General features: G+C 46.4%; 2 protein-coding genes across 8 annotated transcripts in view; one reads left to right on the forward strand and one right to left on the reverse strand.

Moving 5' to 3' along the window:
* Window positions 1–1,059: 1,059 nt before the first annotated feature.
* On the reverse strand, window positions 1,060–15,941 carry HSCB (HscB mitochondrial iron-sulfur cluster cochaperone). Of its 5 annotated transcripts, none has more exons than XM_017855552.1 (6): window positions 15,639–15,941; window positions 13,465–13,561; window positions 12,746–12,835; window positions 11,430–11,574; window positions 6,177–6,224; window positions 1,060–1,496 (listed from the first exon to the last, which is right to left on the reverse strand). In XM_017855552.1, exons 1-6 carry the CDS (start codon window positions 15,872–15,874, stop codon window positions 1,405–1,407), a joined length of 708 nt encoding a protein of 235 aa, XP_017711041.1. In that variant the 5' UTR covers window positions 15,875–15,941; the 3' UTR covers window positions 1,060–1,404. The 5 variants fall into 5 exon arrangements, 4 of the variants coding, with proteins under 4 accessions (XP_017711041.1, XP_017711042.1, XP_017711043.1 ...); XR_001882143.1 differs by having other exon boundaries at window positions 1,362–1,496; window positions 12,741–12,835; XM_017855555.1 differs by having other exon boundaries at window positions 1,362–1,496; window positions 12,741–12,835; window positions 15,639–15,899.
* Window positions 15,942–16,059: 118 nt separating this feature from the next.
* The window catches only part of CHEK2 (checkpoint kinase 2), a 54,762-nt gene continuing 50,511 nt past the window's right edge, over window positions 16,060–20,310 (forward strand). The window contains exon 1 of one of the 3 annotated variants that reach the window (XM_017855557.1): window positions 16,060–16,199. The gene's annotated coding sequence lies outside the window, so the exon portion shown is untranslated. The remainder of the gene's footprint in view (window positions 16,200–20,310) is intronic. The other 2 variants (XM_017855558.1, XM_017855556.1) reach the window with 2 other exon arrangements.

A 20,310-nucleotide genomic window follows, 5' to 3' on the forward strand; every position in this document is an offset into this window, starting at 1 on the left:
TTTTTAGTGGAGATGGGTTTTCATCATGTTGGCCAGGCTGGTCTTGAACTCTTGACCTCAGGTAATCTATCCGCCTTGGCCTCCCAAAGTGCAGGGATTACAGGCATGAGCCACCATGTCCGGCCTAATACCAGATTAATTCTTTATAATATTATCTAGTTTGAAATTTAGACCAAAGAGACTCTTAGGCAGCCTTGCTTGTTAGCAAACAGAATGCCCCAAGGCCACAGTACCAAAGGGGACTACCTATCTTAGGGAGGAGGGTCATGCCATTAGAAAGTTGTGGCTCTTGGGCAGAGGTTGGCAGAGCCATGGCCAAATCTGGCTCATCACCTGTGTTGTAAATAAAGTCTGACTGGCACATAGCCCTGTCCATTTGTTTTCATACTCTCTACGATGATTTTATGTCACAATGGCACAATAGCAGTTACAACAAAGACCATATAGTCCAGGGGTCCCCAGCCTTTTTGGCACCAGGGAGTGGTTTCATGGAAGACCGTTTTTCCATGGATGCGGATGGTGCCGGAGGATGGTTTGGGGATGAAACTATTCCACCTCAGATCATCAGGCATTAGATTCTCACAAGGAGCATGCAACTTAGAACCCTCACATGCACAGTTCGTATTCCTTTGAGAATCTAAGGCCACAGAGGATCTGACAGGAGATGAAGCTCAGGCAGTAATGCTCACTTGCTCGCTCACCTGCCACTCACCTCCTGCTGTGTGGTCCAGTTCCTAACAGGTTGGGGACCCTTGATATAGTCCACAAAGCTGAAAATATTCACTACCAGGCCCTTTGCAGAAAAAAGTTTTTGGACTCCTCTTTGTAGGGCCTCAAATTGGCCCCATCTCCACCTCTTCATCCATTAGCCTACATTGGGGTCATGCAATATCAAGTATCAGATGAAGAACTGACCACCCAAAGCTCTAACTAGGCTGTGTTTCTTCCCACATGACAAACTTTGCCATCCATTAATGCTTGAGCCACAGGCTTAATTAAGATGATATAAATGGTTAAAGCTTATCTATTCCCAATTACCAGAAGCCAGAAAAGAAATACACAATAACTTTGTTTATTTTCTTATTTTTTGAGACGAAGTCTCACTCTGTTGCCCAAGCTGAAGCACAGTGGCACGATCTGTGCTCACTGCAACCTCCACCTCCAGGGTTCAAGCGATTCTCCTGCCTCGGCCTACGGAGTATCTGGGACTACAGGCACGCACCACCATGCCTGGTTAATTTTTGTATTTTTAGCAGAGATGGGGTTTCACTATGTTGGCCAAGCTGCTCTTGAACTCCTGACCTCGTGATCTACCCACCTCAGCCTCCCAAAGTGCTGGGATTACAGGTGTGAGCCACTGCGCCTGGCAAGAACTTTATTTTTTAAACTTTAAACTGTCAACAATTAAAGGGGAATCTTCTTTAACTTGATCTTTTCTTCTATATTTGAAAAGTATCTCATCTTTGTCAAAATTTCCTTGGCTTCTTCAAAGTCATCTGAAATAAACAGAGACACTGAAGTCAGGCTTCATTTCAAGCAAGAATAAAACCAACTCTGATGACTAGGGCAGCCATATATAGATGGAGCCCTGGGGTCCGGAGGGCCCCTCAATTCCTCAGTAAGACTTAGCAACGAAGAGGAAGAACATCTGGATCCTTAAGGAGACAAAGGGATAAACCAAACGGGGCGGGGGCCATGTAAGAGCATGTGCACAGGATTCACATAAATTAGAGAAGTTTATTCTCTTCAGGACAGTCCCAAGTAATAAATGACTGGTGGGGGCTAGATGCAGGAGCTCATACCTGCTATCCCAGCACTTTGGGAGGCTGAGGCGGGAGGATGGCTTGAGCCCAGGAATTGAAGACCAGCCTGGGCAACAAAGCAAGACCCTGTCTCTACCAAAACAAAACAAAACAAAAAATTAGCCGGGCATGGTGGCATGTGTCTGTAGTCCTGGCTACTTGGGAGGCTGACGTGGGAGGATCCCTTCAGCCCAGGAGTTTGAGGTTGCACTGAGCTATGACTGCGCCACTGTACTTCAACCTGGGTGACAGGGTGAGACCCTGTCTCTTTAAAAAAAAAAAGTGGGGGGGTCGTGTTTTAAAAGTTTTTCCCTAACACATGTGGTGGTATACTGAGGATATGAAAGCACTGGATGCTTCCTCTATGCCAGGTGATGAGGCACAGAGCTGCCTTCAGGGAACTTACAGGTCAGGTGCTAAGGCACAGAGATACCCTCAGGGGACTTACAGTTCCCAAGAAAGACACCCTTAGACCAGTGATTTTCTTTTTTGTGTGTGTGTGTGAGATGAAGCCTCACTCTGTCACCCCGGCCGGAGTGCAGTGGCGCAATCTCAGCTCACTGCAACCTCTGCCTCCCGGGTTCAACCAATACTCATGCCTCAGTCTCCTGAGTAGCTGTTACTACAGGGTGTCTGCCACCATGCCTGGCTAATTTTTGTATTTTTAGTAGAGGCAGGGTTTCACCATGTTGGCCGTGGCTGGTCTCAAATTCCTGACCTCAAGTGATCTGCCTGCCGTGGACTCCCAAAGTGCTGGGATTATAGGTGTGAGCCACCATGCCCGGCCAGACCAGTGATTTTCAACTGAGGATGATTTTGTCCCCATGGGGACATCTGGCAATGTCTGGAGATATTTTTGGTTGTCACAGCTGGGAGGTAGTACTGACATCTGGTGGGTATAGGCTAGGGATGCTGCTAATCATCTTATAGTGCTCAGGACAGCTCCCCCAAATGAAGAATTATCTGGCTTACAATATCCGTAGTGCCAAAGTTGAGAAACCCTGACTTAGGTAAGTACAACACAATGTGAAGAGTGCTAAAATGAAGATATGTTATAACCACTCGCATCATTCCAGATGACTCCAAAAATAAAATATTTAGCAAAAAAGTCACAGGATATATATGATATTATATATATAAAGATAAAAATATGTGAGATGAAATAATATATTATTATGTACATATATGGTTAAAACTATCAAGAGGCCGGGCGCGGTGGCTCAAGCCTGTAATCCCAGCACTTTGGGAGGCCGAGACGGGCGGATCACAAGGTCAGGAGATCGAGACCATCCTGGCTAACACGGTGAAACCCCGTCTCTACTAAAATAAAAAAAAAAACTAGCCGGGCGAGGTGGCGGGCGCCTGTAGTCCCAGCTACTCCGGAGGCTGAGGCAGGAGAATGGCATAAACTTGCGGGCAGAGCTTGCAGTGAGCTGAGATCCGGCCACTGTACTCCAGCCCAGGCGACAGAGCAAGACTCCGTCTCAAAAAAAAAAAAAAAAAAAAAAATCAAGAAAAGCAAGGGAATGAGTAACACAAAATTCAGGAGAGTGGTTACTGTGGGAAATGTAATGGCAAAGGGTCTACCAGGGACTCGGAAGGCCTTGGTCGTATTTCATTTCTCAATTTAATTTATTTAGTATATTTTTTGTATTAAAAAAATTTTAGGACCAGGTGCAGTGACTCAGGCCTGTAATCCCAGCACTTTGGGAGGCCGAGGTGGGCGGATCATGAGGTCAGGAGTTCAAGACCAGCCTGGCCAATATGGTGAAACCCCATCTCTATTAAAAATACAAATATTAGCTGGGCGTGGTGATAGGCACCTGTAATCACAGCTACTTGGGAGGCTGAGGCAGGAGAATCACTTGAAACTGAAAGGCTGAGGTTGCAGTAAGCTGAGATCGTGCCACTGCACTCCAGCCTGGGTGAAAGAGCAAAACTCGGTCTCAAAAAAAAAAAAAAAAAATTAAGTTGTGGTAACACATGACATAAAATTCATCATGTTAGCCATTTCTAAGTGTACAGTTCAATGACATTAACTACATTCACATTGTTGTGCAAGCATCACCACCATCCATCCGCAGAACTTTTTGTTTGTTTGTTGGTTTCAGATGGAGTCTTGCTTTGTCGCTGAGGCTGGAGTGCAGTGGCATCATCTTGGCTGACTGCAGCCTCTACCTCCCGGGTTCAAGTGATTCTTGTGCCTCAGACTCCCAAGTATCTGGGATTGCAGGTATGCACCATCACACCCAGCTAATTTTTGTATTTTCAGTAGAGATGGGGTTTCACCATGTTGGCCAGGCTGGTCTCGAACTCCCGACCTCAAATGATCCGCCTGCCTCAGCCTCCTAAAGTGCTGGGATTACAGATGTGAGCCACTGCGCCCAGCCCATTGTTGCACTTATTATTTTGAACAAACTTAACTGTTAGATCAATTAAAAAAATAAAAGTTTTAATTTTACATTTACTTATTCCTTTCTCCAATGGTTTTCCTTTCTTTATGTAGACCCAAGTTTCTGACCTATATAAATTTCCTCCACTCTAAATAAAGTCTTTTTTTTGAGACAGAGTCTCATTCTGTCACCCAGGTTGGAGTGCATTGGCGTGATCTCAGCTCACTGCAACCTCCGACTCCCGGGTTCAAGCGGTTCTCCTGCCTCAGCCTCCTGAGTAGCTGGGATTACAGGTGAGCGCCACCAAGCTGGCTAATTTTGTATTTTTAGTAGAGATGGGGTTTCACCATGTTTGTCAGGGTGGTCTCGAACTCCTGACCTCGTGATCCACCCACCTCAGCCTCCCAACATGCTGGGATTACAGGCGTGAGCCAGCATATCCGGCCAATCAATTATTTTAACATTTTTTTACAAGGCAGGTCTCTTGTCAACAAATTTCCTCAAATTCTTTTTTTTTTTTAGATGGAATCTTACACTTTTATCCAGGCTGGAGTGCAGTGGTGCGATCTAGGTTCACTGCAACCTCCACCTCCCAAGTTCAAGTGATTCTCCTGCCTCAGCCTCCTGAGTGGCTGGGATTACAGGCACGCCACCACACCTGGCTAATTTTCTATTTTTAGAAGAGATGGGGTTTCACCATGTTGGCTAGGATGGTCTTGATCTCTTGACCTCTTGATCCACCTGCCTCGGCCTCCCAAAGTGCTGGGATTACAGGTGTGAACCAGCGCGCCCAGTCCAAATTCCCTCAATTTTTATTTGCCTGAGAATAGCTTCATTCCTCCTTCAGGTTTCTTTTTCTGTTTTGAGGAGTCTCGCTCTGTTGCCCTGGCTGGAGTGCAGCAGTGCAGTCTCGGCTTACTGCAACCTCAGCCTCCCTGGTTCAAGCGATTCCCCTGCCTCAGCCTCTTGAGTAGCTGGGACTGTAGGGACATGCCACCACACTCAGCTAATTTTTGTATTTTTAGTAGAGATAGGAGTTTCACCATGTTGGCCAGGCTGGTCTCAAACCCCTGACCTCAAGTGATCCACCCACTTCACCCTCCCAAACTGCTGGGATTACAGGTGTGAGTCACCATGCCCGGATCACTTTTTTGATATAGTTTGTTTCTCTAGTAAGGCAGAAATGTCGATTCTTTTTTTTTTTTTTTTTTGAGTCAGAGTCTTGCCCTGTCGCCCAGGCTGGCGTAGTGGCACAATCTTGGCTCACTGCAACTTCCGCCTCCCTGGTTCAAGTGACTCTCCTGCCCCAGCCTCCATAGCAGTAGCAGCTGGGACCACAGGCGGTGTGCCACCACGCCCGGCTAATTTTTGTATTTTTAGTAGAGATGGCGTTTTATCGCGTTAGCGAGGATGGTCTTGATCTCCCGATCTCGTGATCCGCCCACCTCAGCCTCCCAAAGTGATGGGATTACAGGCGTGAGCCCGGCCCAGAAATGTATTAAAGGCATTTTTTATTTTATTTATTTATTTATTTTTTTGAGACAGAGTCTAGCTCTGTCGCCCAGGCTGGAGTGCAGTGGCGCGATCTCGGCTCACTGCAAGCTCCGCCTCCTGGGTTTACGCCATTCTCCTGCCTCAGCCTCCCGAGTAGCTGGGACTACAGGCGCCCGCCTCGTCGCCCGGCTAGTTTTTTGTATTTTTTAGTAGAGACGGGGTTTCACCGTGTAGACCAGGATGGTCTCGATCTCCTGACCTCGTGATCCACCCGTCTCGGCCTCCCAAAGTGCTGGGATTACAGGCTTGAGCCACCGCGCCCGACCTAAAGGCATTTTTTAAAGGCAGAAATGTAGATTCTAAGTATTTCATACCTCCCAACATAGCTATCATAGGAAGGTATATCATAGCTAGTTATTGAATGAATGGCTATGTCTTAGTGCTTGAATTTCTTTCCATATTTAAGAAAGTCAAGAAAAGAAAGTACCTTGTTCAAAAGCACTGCTCACATTGTCAGTAAATTCTTTCTGTTTAGCTGAAAAAGAAAACCATTCTCTTAATTTTTCCACTGAAATAGACTCATAATATGAAGACAATACATATACTTTGTAATCATGCTGGTTTGAACACAACAAAGGAGGAAGTTTGTATTCAAGGGTAAGGCTTCATAACCTTTGTCTCTGCATGTACCATGACGGCAGCTGCTGTTTAGCAGAACTCTGGCTGACCCTAATAACACTCTGTTTTTCTACCCATGAAAGGTCTGAGGAGCAATCATCAAGGCTTATAAAATGGCTATAGAATCAGTTAAAAAAAAAAAAAAAAAAGACAAGGATATACTGATTATCTCCACAAAACAGTTTGGGTCTTCGACATTTCAGCAAGGAGAATATTAACATGCTGGGAACACCTATCAGTAAAGCATTACTGAGTGTTTCCGGCAACCATTTGCAAATTGTATGGCCTCTCAGGAAAATGAAAACATTTACATCATGTTGTGTCATAAGAGAGAAGATGCCAAACAAAATAAAGCAGCAGCTATCTCATATTTCTCGATTCCTTGTTAGAAAATGAGGAATTTTCCAGTCATCTCATTTCCCAGATATAAATAGTATCAGTCATTTATATGGTGTTGTCTTTCGAAACACTGTCAAATACATTATATCCCTAAGGTAGGAAATGACAGGTATTGGGGGAATTGTCCCATGGGTGATGAGTGGAAGATCTGGGAGCAGAATCCAAGTCACTTGACTCCCAGTCCGGTGTTTGAAACTCACCTCTCAGGTAGCAGTGTAGTGTCCACAAAAGAACAACAGACTAGGAACCTGCAGGTTCTTAAGCCCTGACCCTAAAATTAACTAGCTCTATGCCTTGAACATTCATTTTACCTAGGCCGTAACAGATACCTTACAGGAGAAAATTTAGGAATTAATCTAAATTAAGGTCAGTGAGCTGCTCAAAGTCAAATGTTTACTATAGGGCTAGAATAAGTGTTTTTTGTTTTTTTTTTTTTGAGATGGAGTTTCACTCTTGTTGCCTAGTCTGTAGTGCAATGGTGCGATCTTGGCTCACTGCAACCTCTGCCTCCCGGGTTCAAGCAAATCTCCTGCTTTAGCCTCCGAAGTTGGTGGGATTATAGGTGTGCGCCACCATGCCTGGCTAATTTTGTATTTTTAGTAGAGATGGGGTTTCGCCATGTTGGTCAGAGTGGTCTCGAACTCCTGACCTCAGGTGATCCGCCCATCTCAGCCTCCCAAAGTGCTGGAATTATAGGCATAAGCCACCATACCTGGCCTAGAATACATGCTTTTACATGCTTTATCTCATTTATCTTGATCCCCACAACAACCAGTACTAATATTATCTCCATTTACAGATGAGGAAATTGAAGGTCAGAGGAATGAAGTCATTTGTTCAAGGTCACACAAAGTCATTTGTTCAAGGTCACACAAAGTCAACAGCATGCTGCCCTGTCATTTAAAATTGTGCAGCTGAGCCCATTGACTGCAACTCCTGAGTTTCTCTTCTCCCTATCACCGAGCCCTAATGCTGTCAACATATCTCCAGCTGACGGTCCCCTCACCACAAATTCTATTTTACTGCTTTAAACGTCTTTTCTCATTATTGTTTGCTCATTTAGTAAATACTTACCAAGTTCCTTTTAAACTATAAGTACTTGTCTGTGAGCTGAGGATGTGAGGGAAGCAAAAAGTAGGCATGATTTCTCTTTCTGCAGAACTTCCAGTCTAATGAGGGAGGCTGATATTGATCAATTAATGTCACACAGAACAGTGAAGTTATAACTGTGATTAGTCTTACAAAAGAGATAGCCACTACTAATAGATAGCTTAAAAAAGGCTTCTCTAAGGAAATGATGATTGTCCTCAGATCTGGAGAAGGAGGGGTTAACTTAAATGGGGTGAAGGAGAGGAGGGCTTCAGGCAGAAGCAAGAGGCCCTAGGGTAGGAGGGTGCCTAGTACAGATGAGGAACTGGAAGTGGTCAGTGTGGACGGAGTGGAGAGGGCAAAACGAAGAGAAGCAGAGGACAGGCATGCAGGGCCTCTGTAAGGGATGCTAGAGTTTTAGAGCAGTGAGAAGCCACTTAAAAGTTTTTTCTTTTTTTCTGAGAAGTGGTTTTGCTCCACTGCTGAAGCTGGAGAGCAATGGTGCAAACACAGTTCACTGCAGTCTCCACCTCCTGGGCTCAAGTGATCCTCCTGCCTCAGCCTCCTGAGTAGCTGGGACTACAGGCATGCACCACCACATCTGGCTAATTTTTAAATTTTTTTATGGAGATGGGGTCTTGCTATGTTGACCAGGCTAGTCTTGAACTCCTGGGCTCAAAAGATCCTCCCACTTCAGCCTCCCAAAGTACTGAGATTACAGGTGTAAGCCACACCTGGCCAATTTAAATAAGGCCAAGAGTAGTGATTCGATTTGGGTTTTGGCTGTGCTTGGTGGCTCACACCTGTAATCCCAGCACTTTGGGAGGCCGCGATGGATGGATCACCTGAGGTCAGGAGTTTGAGATCAGCCTGGGCAACATGGTGAAACCCCGTCACTACTAAAAAAAAAAAAAATAGAATTAGCCAAGCATGGTGGCACGTACCTGTAGTCCTAGCAACTTGGGAGGCAGAGGCAGGAGAATAGCTTGAACCTGGGAGGCAGAGGTTGCAGTGAGCCGAGATCACACCACTGCACTCCAGCCTGGGTGACAGAGCAAGACTCTGTCTCAAAAAAAAAAAAAAAGACTTGGGTTTCAAAAAGATTCCAGTGACAGTGAAGGGATTTGTTAGATGGGGCCTGAAGGTACAGACAGACCAGTGAAAAGCTACTGCAGTTGTCCAGGTGAGAGTGAATGGTAGCTTGGAAAAGGCTGGTAGCAGCGAAAATAGAGATGGGTGGATGAATTTGAGGCAAATTTAAGTTGGCTCTTTCAGATGTAGAAGATTGACTATGCGCATAAGGAAAAATAAGGTTGTTAAGGCCTCCTCAAAATTTACACTTGTGCAACTGGTGTCATTCTCTTAGGGAACACTGGAAGAGGAACAGATTATTATTATTATTTTTTTTTTACTTGGAGTCTTGCTTTGTCATCCAGGCTGGAGTACAGTGGCACGATCCTGGCTCACTGCAACTTTCGCCTCCTGGGTTCAAGCGATTCTCCTGCCTCAGCCTCCCGAGTAGCTGGGACTACAGGCACATGCCAACACGCCCGGCTAATTTTTTGTATTTTTAGTAGAGAGGGGGTTTCACCATGTTAGCCAGGACGGTCTTGATCTCCCAACCTCGTGATCCGCCTGCCTCGGCCTCCCAAAGTGCAGGGATTACAGGCGTGAGCCACCGTGCCCGGCGTAAGAGGAACAGATTTTTTTTTAGGGAAAAGGTGGGGAGGGGAGACGCTTGGGAATCCATTTTGGGCACAGTTGACATATATAAACTCCAAGAAGGCACAGTCTTTCTTGTTCCGTGCTGTATCCTCAGTGTCATGCGCAGTGCCTGATATTTGTAGTAGGTACACTACAAATATCTGTGAAAGTATGTAATGAATATAGTCTAACAGAGAACCTTGGAATCTTTTATATGTGGTATGGTTAATTTTATGAGTCAACTTGGCTGGGCTATGGTGCCCAGTTGTTTGATCAAATACGAATCTATGCCAGGCACATTGAGTCACGCCTGTAATCCCAGCACTTTGGGAGACTGAGGCAGGGGAACTGCTTTGAACCCAGGAGTTTAAAGCCAGCCTGGGCAACATGGCGAAATCCCATCTCTATAAAAGACACAAAAAATTAGCCAGGCGTGGTGATGCACGCCTGTAGTCCCAGCTATCCAAGAGGCTGAGGTGAGAGGATTGCTTGAGCCCATGGGTCAAGGCTACAGTGAGCTGTGACTGTACCACTGTGCTCCAGCCTGGGTGACAGAGTGAGACCATGTCTCAAAAAAACAAAAACCAACTAGTTTAGATGATCCTGTGAAGGTATTTGTAGATGTGATTAACATTTATAATCAGTTGACTTTAAGTAATGGATGTTACCCTACATAATGTGGGTGGGCCTCATCCAATCAAGCAGAGGCATTAAGTGCAAAAACAGGTTTTCTGGGAAGGAATTCTGTAGCAAGACTGTAACATAGAAATCCTGCCTAGACTTTCAGCCTGCTTATGTACCCTATAGATTTTATTTATTCATTTTTTTGTGACAGGGTCTCACTGTCACTCAGGCTGGAGTGCAGTGGCGTGATCTCAGCTCACTGCAAGCTCTGACACACGGGCTCAGGTGATTCTCCCACCTCAGCCTCCCGGATAGCTGGGACCACAAGTGTGCACATCCACGCTTGGCTGATTTTTTTTTTTTTTTTTGAGACAGAGTCTCACTCTGTCGCCCAGGCTGGAGTGCAGTGGCACAATCTCGGCTCACTGCAAGCCCCGCCTCCCAAGTTCAAGTGATTCTCCTGCCTCAGCCTCCCGAGTAGCTGGGATTATAGGCATGCACCACCATGCTCGGCTAATTTTCTATTTTTAGTGGAGACGGGGTTTCTCCATGTTGGCCTGGCTGGTCACAAACTCCCAACCTCAGGTGATCCACCCGCCTCGGCCTCCCAAAGTGCTGGGATTACAGGCGTGAGCCACCACGCCCGGTCTACGCTTGGCTGATTTTTTAGTATTTTTTTTACAGATGGGGTTTCGCCACATTGCCCAGGCTGGTCTCGAACTCCTGGACTCAAGTGATCTGCCCTTCTCGGTCTCCCAAAATGCTGGGATTATAGGCATGAGCCACTGCGCCCAGTCCTGCCCTATAGATTTTAGATGTGCCAGCTCCCACAATTATGTGAGCTAATTCCTTAAAGTAAATAACCTTCCTTTTTTTTTTTGTTTTGAGACGGAGTCTCGCTCTGTCACCCAGGCTGGAGTGCAGTGGCGTGATCTCCGCTCACTGCAAGCTCTGCCTCCTGGGTTCATGCCATTCTCCTGCCTCAGCCTCCCAAGTAGCTGGGACTACAGGTGCCTGCCACCACACCTGGCTAATTTTGTATTTTTAGTAGAGACAGGGTTTCACCATGTTGGCCAGGCTGGTCTTGAACTCCTAACCTCAGGTGATCCACTCGCCTTGGCCTCCCAAAGTGCCGGGATTATAGGCATGAGCCACCATGCCCGGGCCATTACGTACTCTTTACGTTCATTTTTCACTTATCCTTAGACAAGCAATGAAATACATTCGGTGCTATTTTATCTTTCACCTTTGACAATGGATTCAATCTCTTTCATGGCAGCTTCACTTTCAGCTTCTGCAAGTTTTTCATTGATTTCCATTATTTCCATGAGAAATTGCCTGTCCATTTCATAATCTGTCCTTTCAGGAATCTCCATTCCATGGAGCTTTAGCTATTGGGGCAGAAAGCAAGAAAAATAAGTTGAAGAAACTATGGGCAGAGTAATCTAAATCCTACTCATCCGTTAGGAAATAATACCACTAATAGAGAAAACTGGAACTGTCCCAGTAATGAAAGACTAAGGGGTATCAAAAGGTTGGACTGAAACATAAATGATGGAATGGGATTTCCACCTAATGCTACCTGAAACTATGTGACCTTGGTGTGATCTTGGGGTAGTCATCCCTTCACTCAGAGGTTGAACTAGATGTTTCTAAAGATTCTATTCAATTACAAAATTTTCTAGATTGTAAGATACTTTTTTTTTTTTTTTGAGACGAAGTCTCGCTCTGTCACCCAGGCTGGAGTGTAGTGGTATGATCTCAGCTCACTGCAACCTCTGCCTCCTGGGGAAGCAATTCTCTGCCTCAGCCTCCCAAGTAGCTGGGATTAGAGGCACCTGCCACCACTTGGCTAATTATTTTGTATTTTTGGTAGAGGCAGGGTTTCACCACCTTGACCAGGCTGGTCTTGAACTCCTGACCTCGTGATCCACCTGCCTCGGCCTCCCAAAGTGCTGGGATTACAGGCGTGAGCCTGGCCATGCCTGGCCTCTTAAGATACTTTTGAGAGGAAAAAAACAACAACAACAACAATAGAAAATGACTTTTAACTAAAAGCTACCAACATCAAATCCTTGAAATTCATAGAAAAAAGCTAGAAAATAACAGTTTAAAAAATGCAGTTGAGCCAAGTAATATTCACAGAGAAAATTATATTTGTGCTGTAAGGCTAAATACTATTGGGTCCCTGGACTCTTTGTTTTTTTTTTTTGAGAGGGTGCAGTAGTACAATCACAGCTCACTGCAGCCTCGACCTCTCAGGCTCAAGTGATCCTCCTGCTTCAGCTCCAGAGTAGCTGGGACTACAGGTGTATGCCACCATGCCCAGCTAATTTTTGTATTTTTTGTAGAAATGGAGTGTCATCATGTTGCCCAGGATGGTTTTGAACTCCTGGGCTGAAGTGATCTGTCCACCTCAGCCTCCTAAAGTGCTGGGATTACAGGTGTGAGCCACCATGCCCGACCTCAAGCACTCTTCTGCTGAATAAAGGGGACGCGGCTGTCCTATGTCATAATGGGCATCAGGACTTCATGCACAAAAGGGTTGGGAAATCACCTTACAAGGTACAGTCCTCTGCTCAGGGGGGCCAGGAGGGTCTTATAGGCATCATTCACCAGGGTCGAATGCTTCTCTGAGAAGTCCTTTTCAGTCTGTTAGGGGAGATGAAGATAGTACTATTACCATCCAAATTACAAAGTTGTGTTGTTTTTTTTTTTGACAGAGTCATCCAGGCTGGAGTGTGCAGTGGCACGAACTCAGCTCACTGCAACCTTTGTCTCCCACGTTCAAGTGATCCTCCTGCCTTAGCCACTCAAGTAGCTGGGACTATAAGCGTGTGCCACTGCACTAGGCTAATTTTTATATTTTTAGTAGAGACAGGGTTTCACCATGTTGGCCAGGCTGGTCTTGAACTCCCGACTTCAAGTGATCTGCCTGCCTGGGCCTCCCAAAGTGCTGGGATTACAGGCATGAGCCACTGCACTGGGCCCACAAAGTTTTATAATATGCTGAGGGGCAGGCACCTAAGAAAGTGGTTAAGTAGAGCTGGTGTGGGATGAGATGTCTTTATATTCAGCTGATAGGTTTTAAGTTATTGGGGAAGTCAGACAAAAGCTGTGAGTGAATGGCAGCTCTGGGTCTGGCAGGCTGGGGTCAGACTGCCATGGTGCAGACACAGCTGATTTTCCAGCTCGGTCCCTGATAATCACATAATCACAAGGCCACTGCCACCCAGTGTGCACACATATTTGGGGATTATTGGGGTTGGCCAATAAGCTACCTGAGACCTCTGGCTGAAGAAATCTGGGTGGACAAGACGCTGCAGTTGCTGGTACCTGTGCTGGAGCTTTGCAGTATCAACTCTGAAGGAACGGTTGCTGGAAAGAAATTGGGAGATTAAATTTATGCAACAAATATTTAAAGATTTGTCTACCATGAGCCTGGTTCTTGCTCTTATGGGGAAGATGCAATAACATATACACAGATAATTTCAAAAAGTGGTAGGTCCTATGAAGGGACACAGAACAGAATCAGAGAGGGTAGAAGATGTAGTGGACAATGAGACAACACTGAGCTGAAACCTGAATGATGAGTAGTCAAAGATCAGATGAAAGAGACATCCAGGTAGAGCAAGGACCGCGAGGTGGAAGCAAGATAGGGATGCCTGAGGAACTTAAACATCAGTGTTACTGTAGCCCCTCATACATGTTCAGTGACTAGTGGGGGCAGATCCCATAGTTAAGGGAAAAGGACACTGCTAAATTACACAAAGATTCTTTGCCTGGCCAAACTTTAGTCAGATTTCTGAAACTTCTTCCAGGCCCAGCTGTATGCTTTCTTGTAAAATCCAGTTTTGGCAAATAACCTTGTTAAGTCAGTTTAGCTAGAATCCTTGATCCTCGTATTTGATCATCCTAGATCTCTGATCAGATTGTTCATCCTCCACCATCCCCTAGGTGGTGTCTGAGCACCCTGGCCTGTCTTCAGCAAGAATCCTGTTAGATCGGTTCAGCCAGAATCCCGTTTACTCTGCTCCTTGGCTACAAATTTCCTTCTGCCCATGGTGTTTTTGGAGTTGAGACCAATTTCCCTCCCTAACTGCAAGACTCTATTGCAGTGCCCCCTCTACAAGATGATCTTTTTTTTTTTTTTTTTTTTTTTTTGAGACGGAGCCTCTCGCTGTTCCCCAGGCTGGAGTGCAGTGGCGCGATCTCGGCTCACTGTAAGCTCCGCCTCCTGGGTTCACGCCATTCTCCTGCCTCAGCCTCCCGAGTAGCTGGGACTACAGGCGCCCGCCACCGCGCCCGGCTAATTTTTTGTATTTTTAGTAGAGATTTGCTATTGTGAATAGTGCTACAGTAGACATACATGTGCATGTGTCTTTATAGTAGAATGATTTCTTTCCTTTTTATTTATTCATTTTTTTTTGAGATGGAGTCTTGCTCTCTTCCCCAGGCTGGAGTGCAGTGGCGCGATCTCGGCTCACTGCAGTCTCTGCTCCCAGGTTCACATCACTCTCGTGCCTCAGCCATCCGAGTAGCTGGACTACAGGTGCCCGCCACCACACCCGGCTAATTTTTTTTTATTATTATTATTTTTAGTAGAGACGGGGATTCACCGTGGTCTCGATCTCCTGACCTTGTGATCCGCCCGCCTCGGCCTCCCAAAGTGTTGGGATTACAGGCGTGAGCCACGGCGCCCGGCCAAGATGATCTTGAAGAAAGTCTTTCTGGTGTTTCAACAAGTGTGACTGAATAACGTTTTCTTTAATACCACCCTATCTTTTCCACAGCCCAGGTCCCTTCATCCCTGTCTCCCGGTTTATTTTAATTCAACTCCTTTCACACTCTACTCCCAGAGTCTGTCCTATTTCCTTATCATTTCAGCTCTATCCACACTGGCCCATTTCTCCAAGATCGTCAGCCTCAGGGGAAAAAACTATTTATTGGACCCTTTCCCTCGAATTCTCACTTTTCCCTCAGGTCTCGCCCACAATATTAGGATTTTCATGCTTTACTTCCCAATTTCGGACCACACTTCTGCAGTCCTTTCTTATATACATCAAACCAACTCTTCCAGTCTCCCGGGCCCTGCCCCTCAAGTACCCCTTCCTCAAGCTCCGCCCCTCGACTTCTCCTTCCCTTTCCCGTAGGTACCGCCCCTCAAATCTCCCTCCCCTCTAGCCTCGGCCCCCCTATTTCCTCTAACTTCAGCGCCCGCCCTTCCAGTCCCGTTCGTCTCCCTCCTCCACACCTCAACGCTGCTTCCCTCAGTCCCCGCCTCTCAATTTCCTCCTGAGAAATCAAGACACTTCTCTCACGCCTGCTCTCTAGACCTCCGCCCCCCTATCGGTCCCGCCTTCTCTTCCGCAAGCCAGATCCGTCCTCCCCTCTCGCAGGCCAGACCCCGACGTCTCTCTCGCCCGGGCCCGTTTCCCGAAACCGTTGCTCGTACCAGTCCATAAGGCTGAAGTAGTCTCGAGTGGGGTCAGGTGCCTGCAGCGCTCTGCACTGTGGGCAGAATAACCTGTCCTCCCGCCCGGAGCCCCATGGGCCGCCGCAGTTCCAACAACGGGGAGAATTGCTTCCCGCCTGCGACGCAGCATCGCAGCTTAGCAGTCTCCTTCTGGGAACCCCTGTCGGCCAAAACCCCCACACCCGGAGCAAAGCCCCGACTCTCCCCCGCCACATCTCGCCGGCGGCCTAGCTAGCCGTGGTCACCGGTGGGGAAAAGCAAAGAGAGCGTCCAACCAGACTAATGCTGCTGATTGGCTGGGGAGTCGAGGGGGCGGGATCACCCGAGGGGAACCCGAGTTCTAAGTTCCGCTCTGCCTTCTAAACTACAACTCCCAGGAAGCATTGAGGCGATGCCTGACGGCCACATCTGCTGTTCCTCATTGGTCCGGCTGCAGGGGAGAGGGTTTTGATTGGCTGAGGGTGGAGTTTGTATCTGCAGGTTTAGCGCCACTGCAGGCTGAGGCTGTGGAGAGTGTGCGGCTCCAGGTGGGCTCACGCGGTGAGTCATATGGGGAACTTCTGTTGGGTGTTTGGTGGTTCGAATCCCATCTTCAGCGTTTTGTGCGAGCGGCGTCTCCTGAGCTTCGCTTTGTCTGTATTTTTGAACTGAAGGGGGAGTGTGTGGGCGACTCTCTTCCTTTTTAGTAGATCATCCTCGAGGTGAAGTTCACTTCCCGTGTTACTTACAAGCTGAAACAGGCCTGAACGGACAGGATAAGAAGGAACAGAGTTGTGTTCTTCAATATCAGAGCGAAGTTACTTTGTAAAAAGTTCTATAGATGTTAGTAATCATTGCCATTCTTTAGATTCAATCTCTAAAACACTTATAGAGAGGCCAGTCTTAGCTACTGGGTGCTGCAGGAACTGGAAACACACTGAGCTGTGTAGGAGGATGTTCTGCGTGTCCCTAAGTAAGTCCCTAAGTAAGTGTATGGGATAGGGTGGCCAGGAGTGGGTAGGAGGGCATCAGTCCTCCTTCGGACTTAGGTTTTCTACTTGAAAAAAAAGATTGTGTTTCACTTGAAAGGCTTCTGGACTTTTTAAAAAAAGTATTTATTTTGATATAAAGTATACATATATGATTACCAGATCTGTACCTTTTTTTTTTTTTTGAGATAGAATCTCTCTCTGTTGCCAGGCTGGAGTGCAGTGGCGTGATCTGGGCTCACTGCAACTTCTGCCTCCTGGGTTCAAGCGGTTCTCCTGCCTCAGCCTCCTAAGTATCTGGGATTATAGGCGCCTGCCACCATGCCCGGCTAGTATTTTTAGTAGAGATGGGGTTTTACCATGTTGGCCAGGCTGGTCTTGAACTCCTGACCTCAGGTGATCCACCTGCCTTGGCCTCCCAAAGTGCTGGGATTACAGGTGTGAGCCGCTGCACCCGGCCTAATTTCAGTTTTTTGAGGAATCACAATACTTTTGTGATTAGTGGCTATACTAATTTGCATTCCCACCAATGGTGTATGCGAACAGGGCAAGGTCAGACATAACTAGGTCCGTGAACATTTGTGTTTTTCCACAAGATCAGACTTACTGATGTTTCATTTTAATTGTAAAAGCCACGAGCTATATGGAGTTCCCAAGGAAGCAATTTTCTGTAGTACTACCTGTTTACTTGGTAGTCAGAACCATGGGCACACAGGCTGAAGCCATTCCACAAGTCGGTCAGCATTGTAAATTATATACAATAGTATATTTATTTAATATGTAAATGTTATAGGTTAAAAATCTTACATTAAAGTAACATTTAACATTCAGAGAAAAGGGGATAGGGAAAGCGGTTATCAAACCGGTCCAAGGAGAGCAATGTGGACAAAGAGAGTGTTTTGGCTTGATCTGGGGTGTCAGTGTCTTGTAAGGAAGAGTTTTTGATGTGGATGAACCTTTGGTGGCAGATGCTGGGTGTTAATCGTGAGTGACAGCAAGATGGTGTCTGTTAGGACAGCCATTTTGACCTAATAAAGTCCTGGTCTTATGACCACAAAATTTTCTGGTGAGGACTGATAACAAAAGCGTGTGCATGTTTATGTCCTTATCTGGTTTAGTACCGTCTTTTTTTGTTTTTTTTTTTTGTTTTTTGAGACAGAGTCTCGCTTTGTCTCTCGCAGGCTGGAGTGCAGTGGCGTGATCTCGGATCACTGCAACTTCCGACTCCCTCGTTCAAGTGATTCTCCTGCCTCAGCCTCCCGAGTAGCTGGGATTATAGGCATGCAACACCACGCCCAGCTAAGTTTTGTATTTTTAGTGGAGTCGGGGTTTCACCATGATGGCCAGGATGGTCTGGATCTCCTGACCTTGTGATCCGCCGCCTTGGCCTCCCAAAGTGCTGGGATTACAGGCGTGAGCCACTGTGCCTGGCCAGTACAGTCTTTATTAATTAGACAAACATCTGGTCCCTATTGGCATAATGCCTTTTAAAATACAAGAGCGTTTTTCTAAGATAAAATTACTTATGTCAAGAGCACTCTGTACAGTTCCCCTTTCTCCACATTCTTTCCAGCATCTGTTATTGCCTGTCTTTTATTCAAACCATTTTAACTGGGGTGAGATGGTATCTCATTGTAGGTTTGTTTGTTTGTTTGTTTGTTTGAGACAGTTTTACTCTGTCGCCCAGGCTGGAATGCAGTGGTGCGATTTTGACTCACTGCATTCTCTGCCTCCCAGGTTCAAGCGATTCTCCTGCCTCAGCCTCCCAAGTAGCTGGGATTATAGACACCTGCCACCATGCCCAGCTAATTTTCATATTTTTAGTGGAGACAGGGTTTCACCATGTTGGCCAGGCTGGTCTCAAACTCCTGACCTCAAGTGATCTGCCCGCCTCCGCCTCCCAAAGTGCTGGGATTACAGCCATGAGATACTGTTCCCAGGCCTCACTGTAGTTTTGATTTGTTATTTCTCCAATGATCAGTGATGTTGAGCATTTTTTGTGGTTTCGCCATGTTGGCCAGGCTGGTCTTGAACTCCTGACCTCAGATGATCCACCCTGCCTTGGCCTCCCAAAGTGCTGGGATTACAGATGTGAGGCACTGTGCCTGGCCTGCCCATTTCTTAAATTGGATTATTTGTCTTTTTGCAGTTGAGTTTCATCTCCTTATATATTCTGATTATTCATCCCTTGTCAGATGGCTAGTTTGGAAATGTTTTTTCCTATTCTGTGGGTTGTCTCTTCACTTTGTTGATTGTTTCCTTTGCTGTGCAGAAGCTTTTTTAGCTTGATGAAATCCCAGTTGTCTGTTTTTGCTTTAGTTGCCTGTGCTTTTGAGGTCTTACGCAAAAAACCTGTGCCCAAGATGAGTGTCCTGGAGCACTTCCCCAGTGTTTTCTTCTAGTGGTTTTATAGGTTTGGGGACTGGACTTCTGTTTACAGTCCTGGAGTTTTGCTGCCCTCACTTTGGTTTTTCACTCACTTCTCTGCATGACTTTCCAATAACAATGGCTCCCAGATAGCATGGGTGGGTGGGGGGAGTATTACATGCATCACTTCACTTAATCCTCATGGTCTGTCTACTTATTTTCGATGAGAAAACAGGCTTAGCGAAGTTGTGATCTACCTAAAGTCATGCACAGTTTCACTCAAGTGTGTGACTCCAGATCTGCTTGCCTCTAATCTCTCGTAGCAACTTGTTGACACATTTTCTCCAGTTGTCCTGTCTTGCTCAAAAAGCTGTGGGGAAGACTCAGCCTGGCTGAGGTAGTATTAGACCAGCAGTCCCTGGAGTGGCATACTCAGTTTTGGCATTGCCTTCCTGGTATGTTTTAAAGAAAACTCATCAGAACCTTTGTATCCTTTTTTTTTTTCTGGTGATAGGGTCTCTGTTACCCAGGCTGGAGTGTAGGCTCGATCACGGCTCACTGCAGCCTCAGCCTCCTGGGCTCAAGTGATCCTCCCACCTCAGCCTCCCAAGTAGCTGGGACTGCAGGTGCACACCACCATGCCCTGCTAATTTTTTGTATTTTCTGTAGACACTGGATTTCACCATGGTGTCCAGGCTGGTCTCGAATTCCTGGGCTCAAGGAATCTGCCTGCATCAGCCTCCCAAAGTGCTGGGATTACAGACTAGACCCACCACACCTGGCATAATATTTGTATCTTGAAAGCTGTGTAAATACAATCAGTGTGGGTATTGTAGTCCCTACTTATCAGCGATAGTAGTTTCAGTTACCAATGGTCAGCTGTGATCTGAAACTAAGTGGAAAATTCATAAGAAATAATCAATTCATGGCTGGGCGTGGTAGCTCATGCCTGTAATCCTAGCACTTTGGGAGGTTGAGGTGGGCCTGAGGATCACCTGAGGTCAGGAGTTTGAGACCAGGCTGGCCAATACAGTGAAAACCCTGTCTCTACTAAAAAAAATACACAAATTAGCCAGGCGTGGTGGAGTGTGCCTGTAATCCCAGCTACTTAGAAGGCTGAGGCAGGAGAATTGCTTGAACCCAGGAGGTGGAGGTTGCAGTGAGCCGAGATTGTGCCACTGCACTCCAGCCTAGGTGACTGAGTGAGACTCTGTTTATAAAAAAAAAAAAATAGGCCGGGCGCGGTGGCTCAAGCCTGTAATCCCAGCACTTTGGGAGGCCGAGACGGGCGGATCACAAGGTCAGGAGATCGAGAC

The sequence above is a fragment of the Rhinopithecus bieti genome, unplaced genomic scaffold (genome assembly GCF_001698545.2).
Source record: "Rhinopithecus bieti isolate Rb0 unplaced genomic scaffold, ASM169854v2 scaffold_36959, whole genome shotgun sequence".
Lineage (NCBI taxonomy): Eukaryota > Metazoa > Chordata > Mammalia > Primates > Cercopithecidae > Rhinopithecus > Rhinopithecus bieti.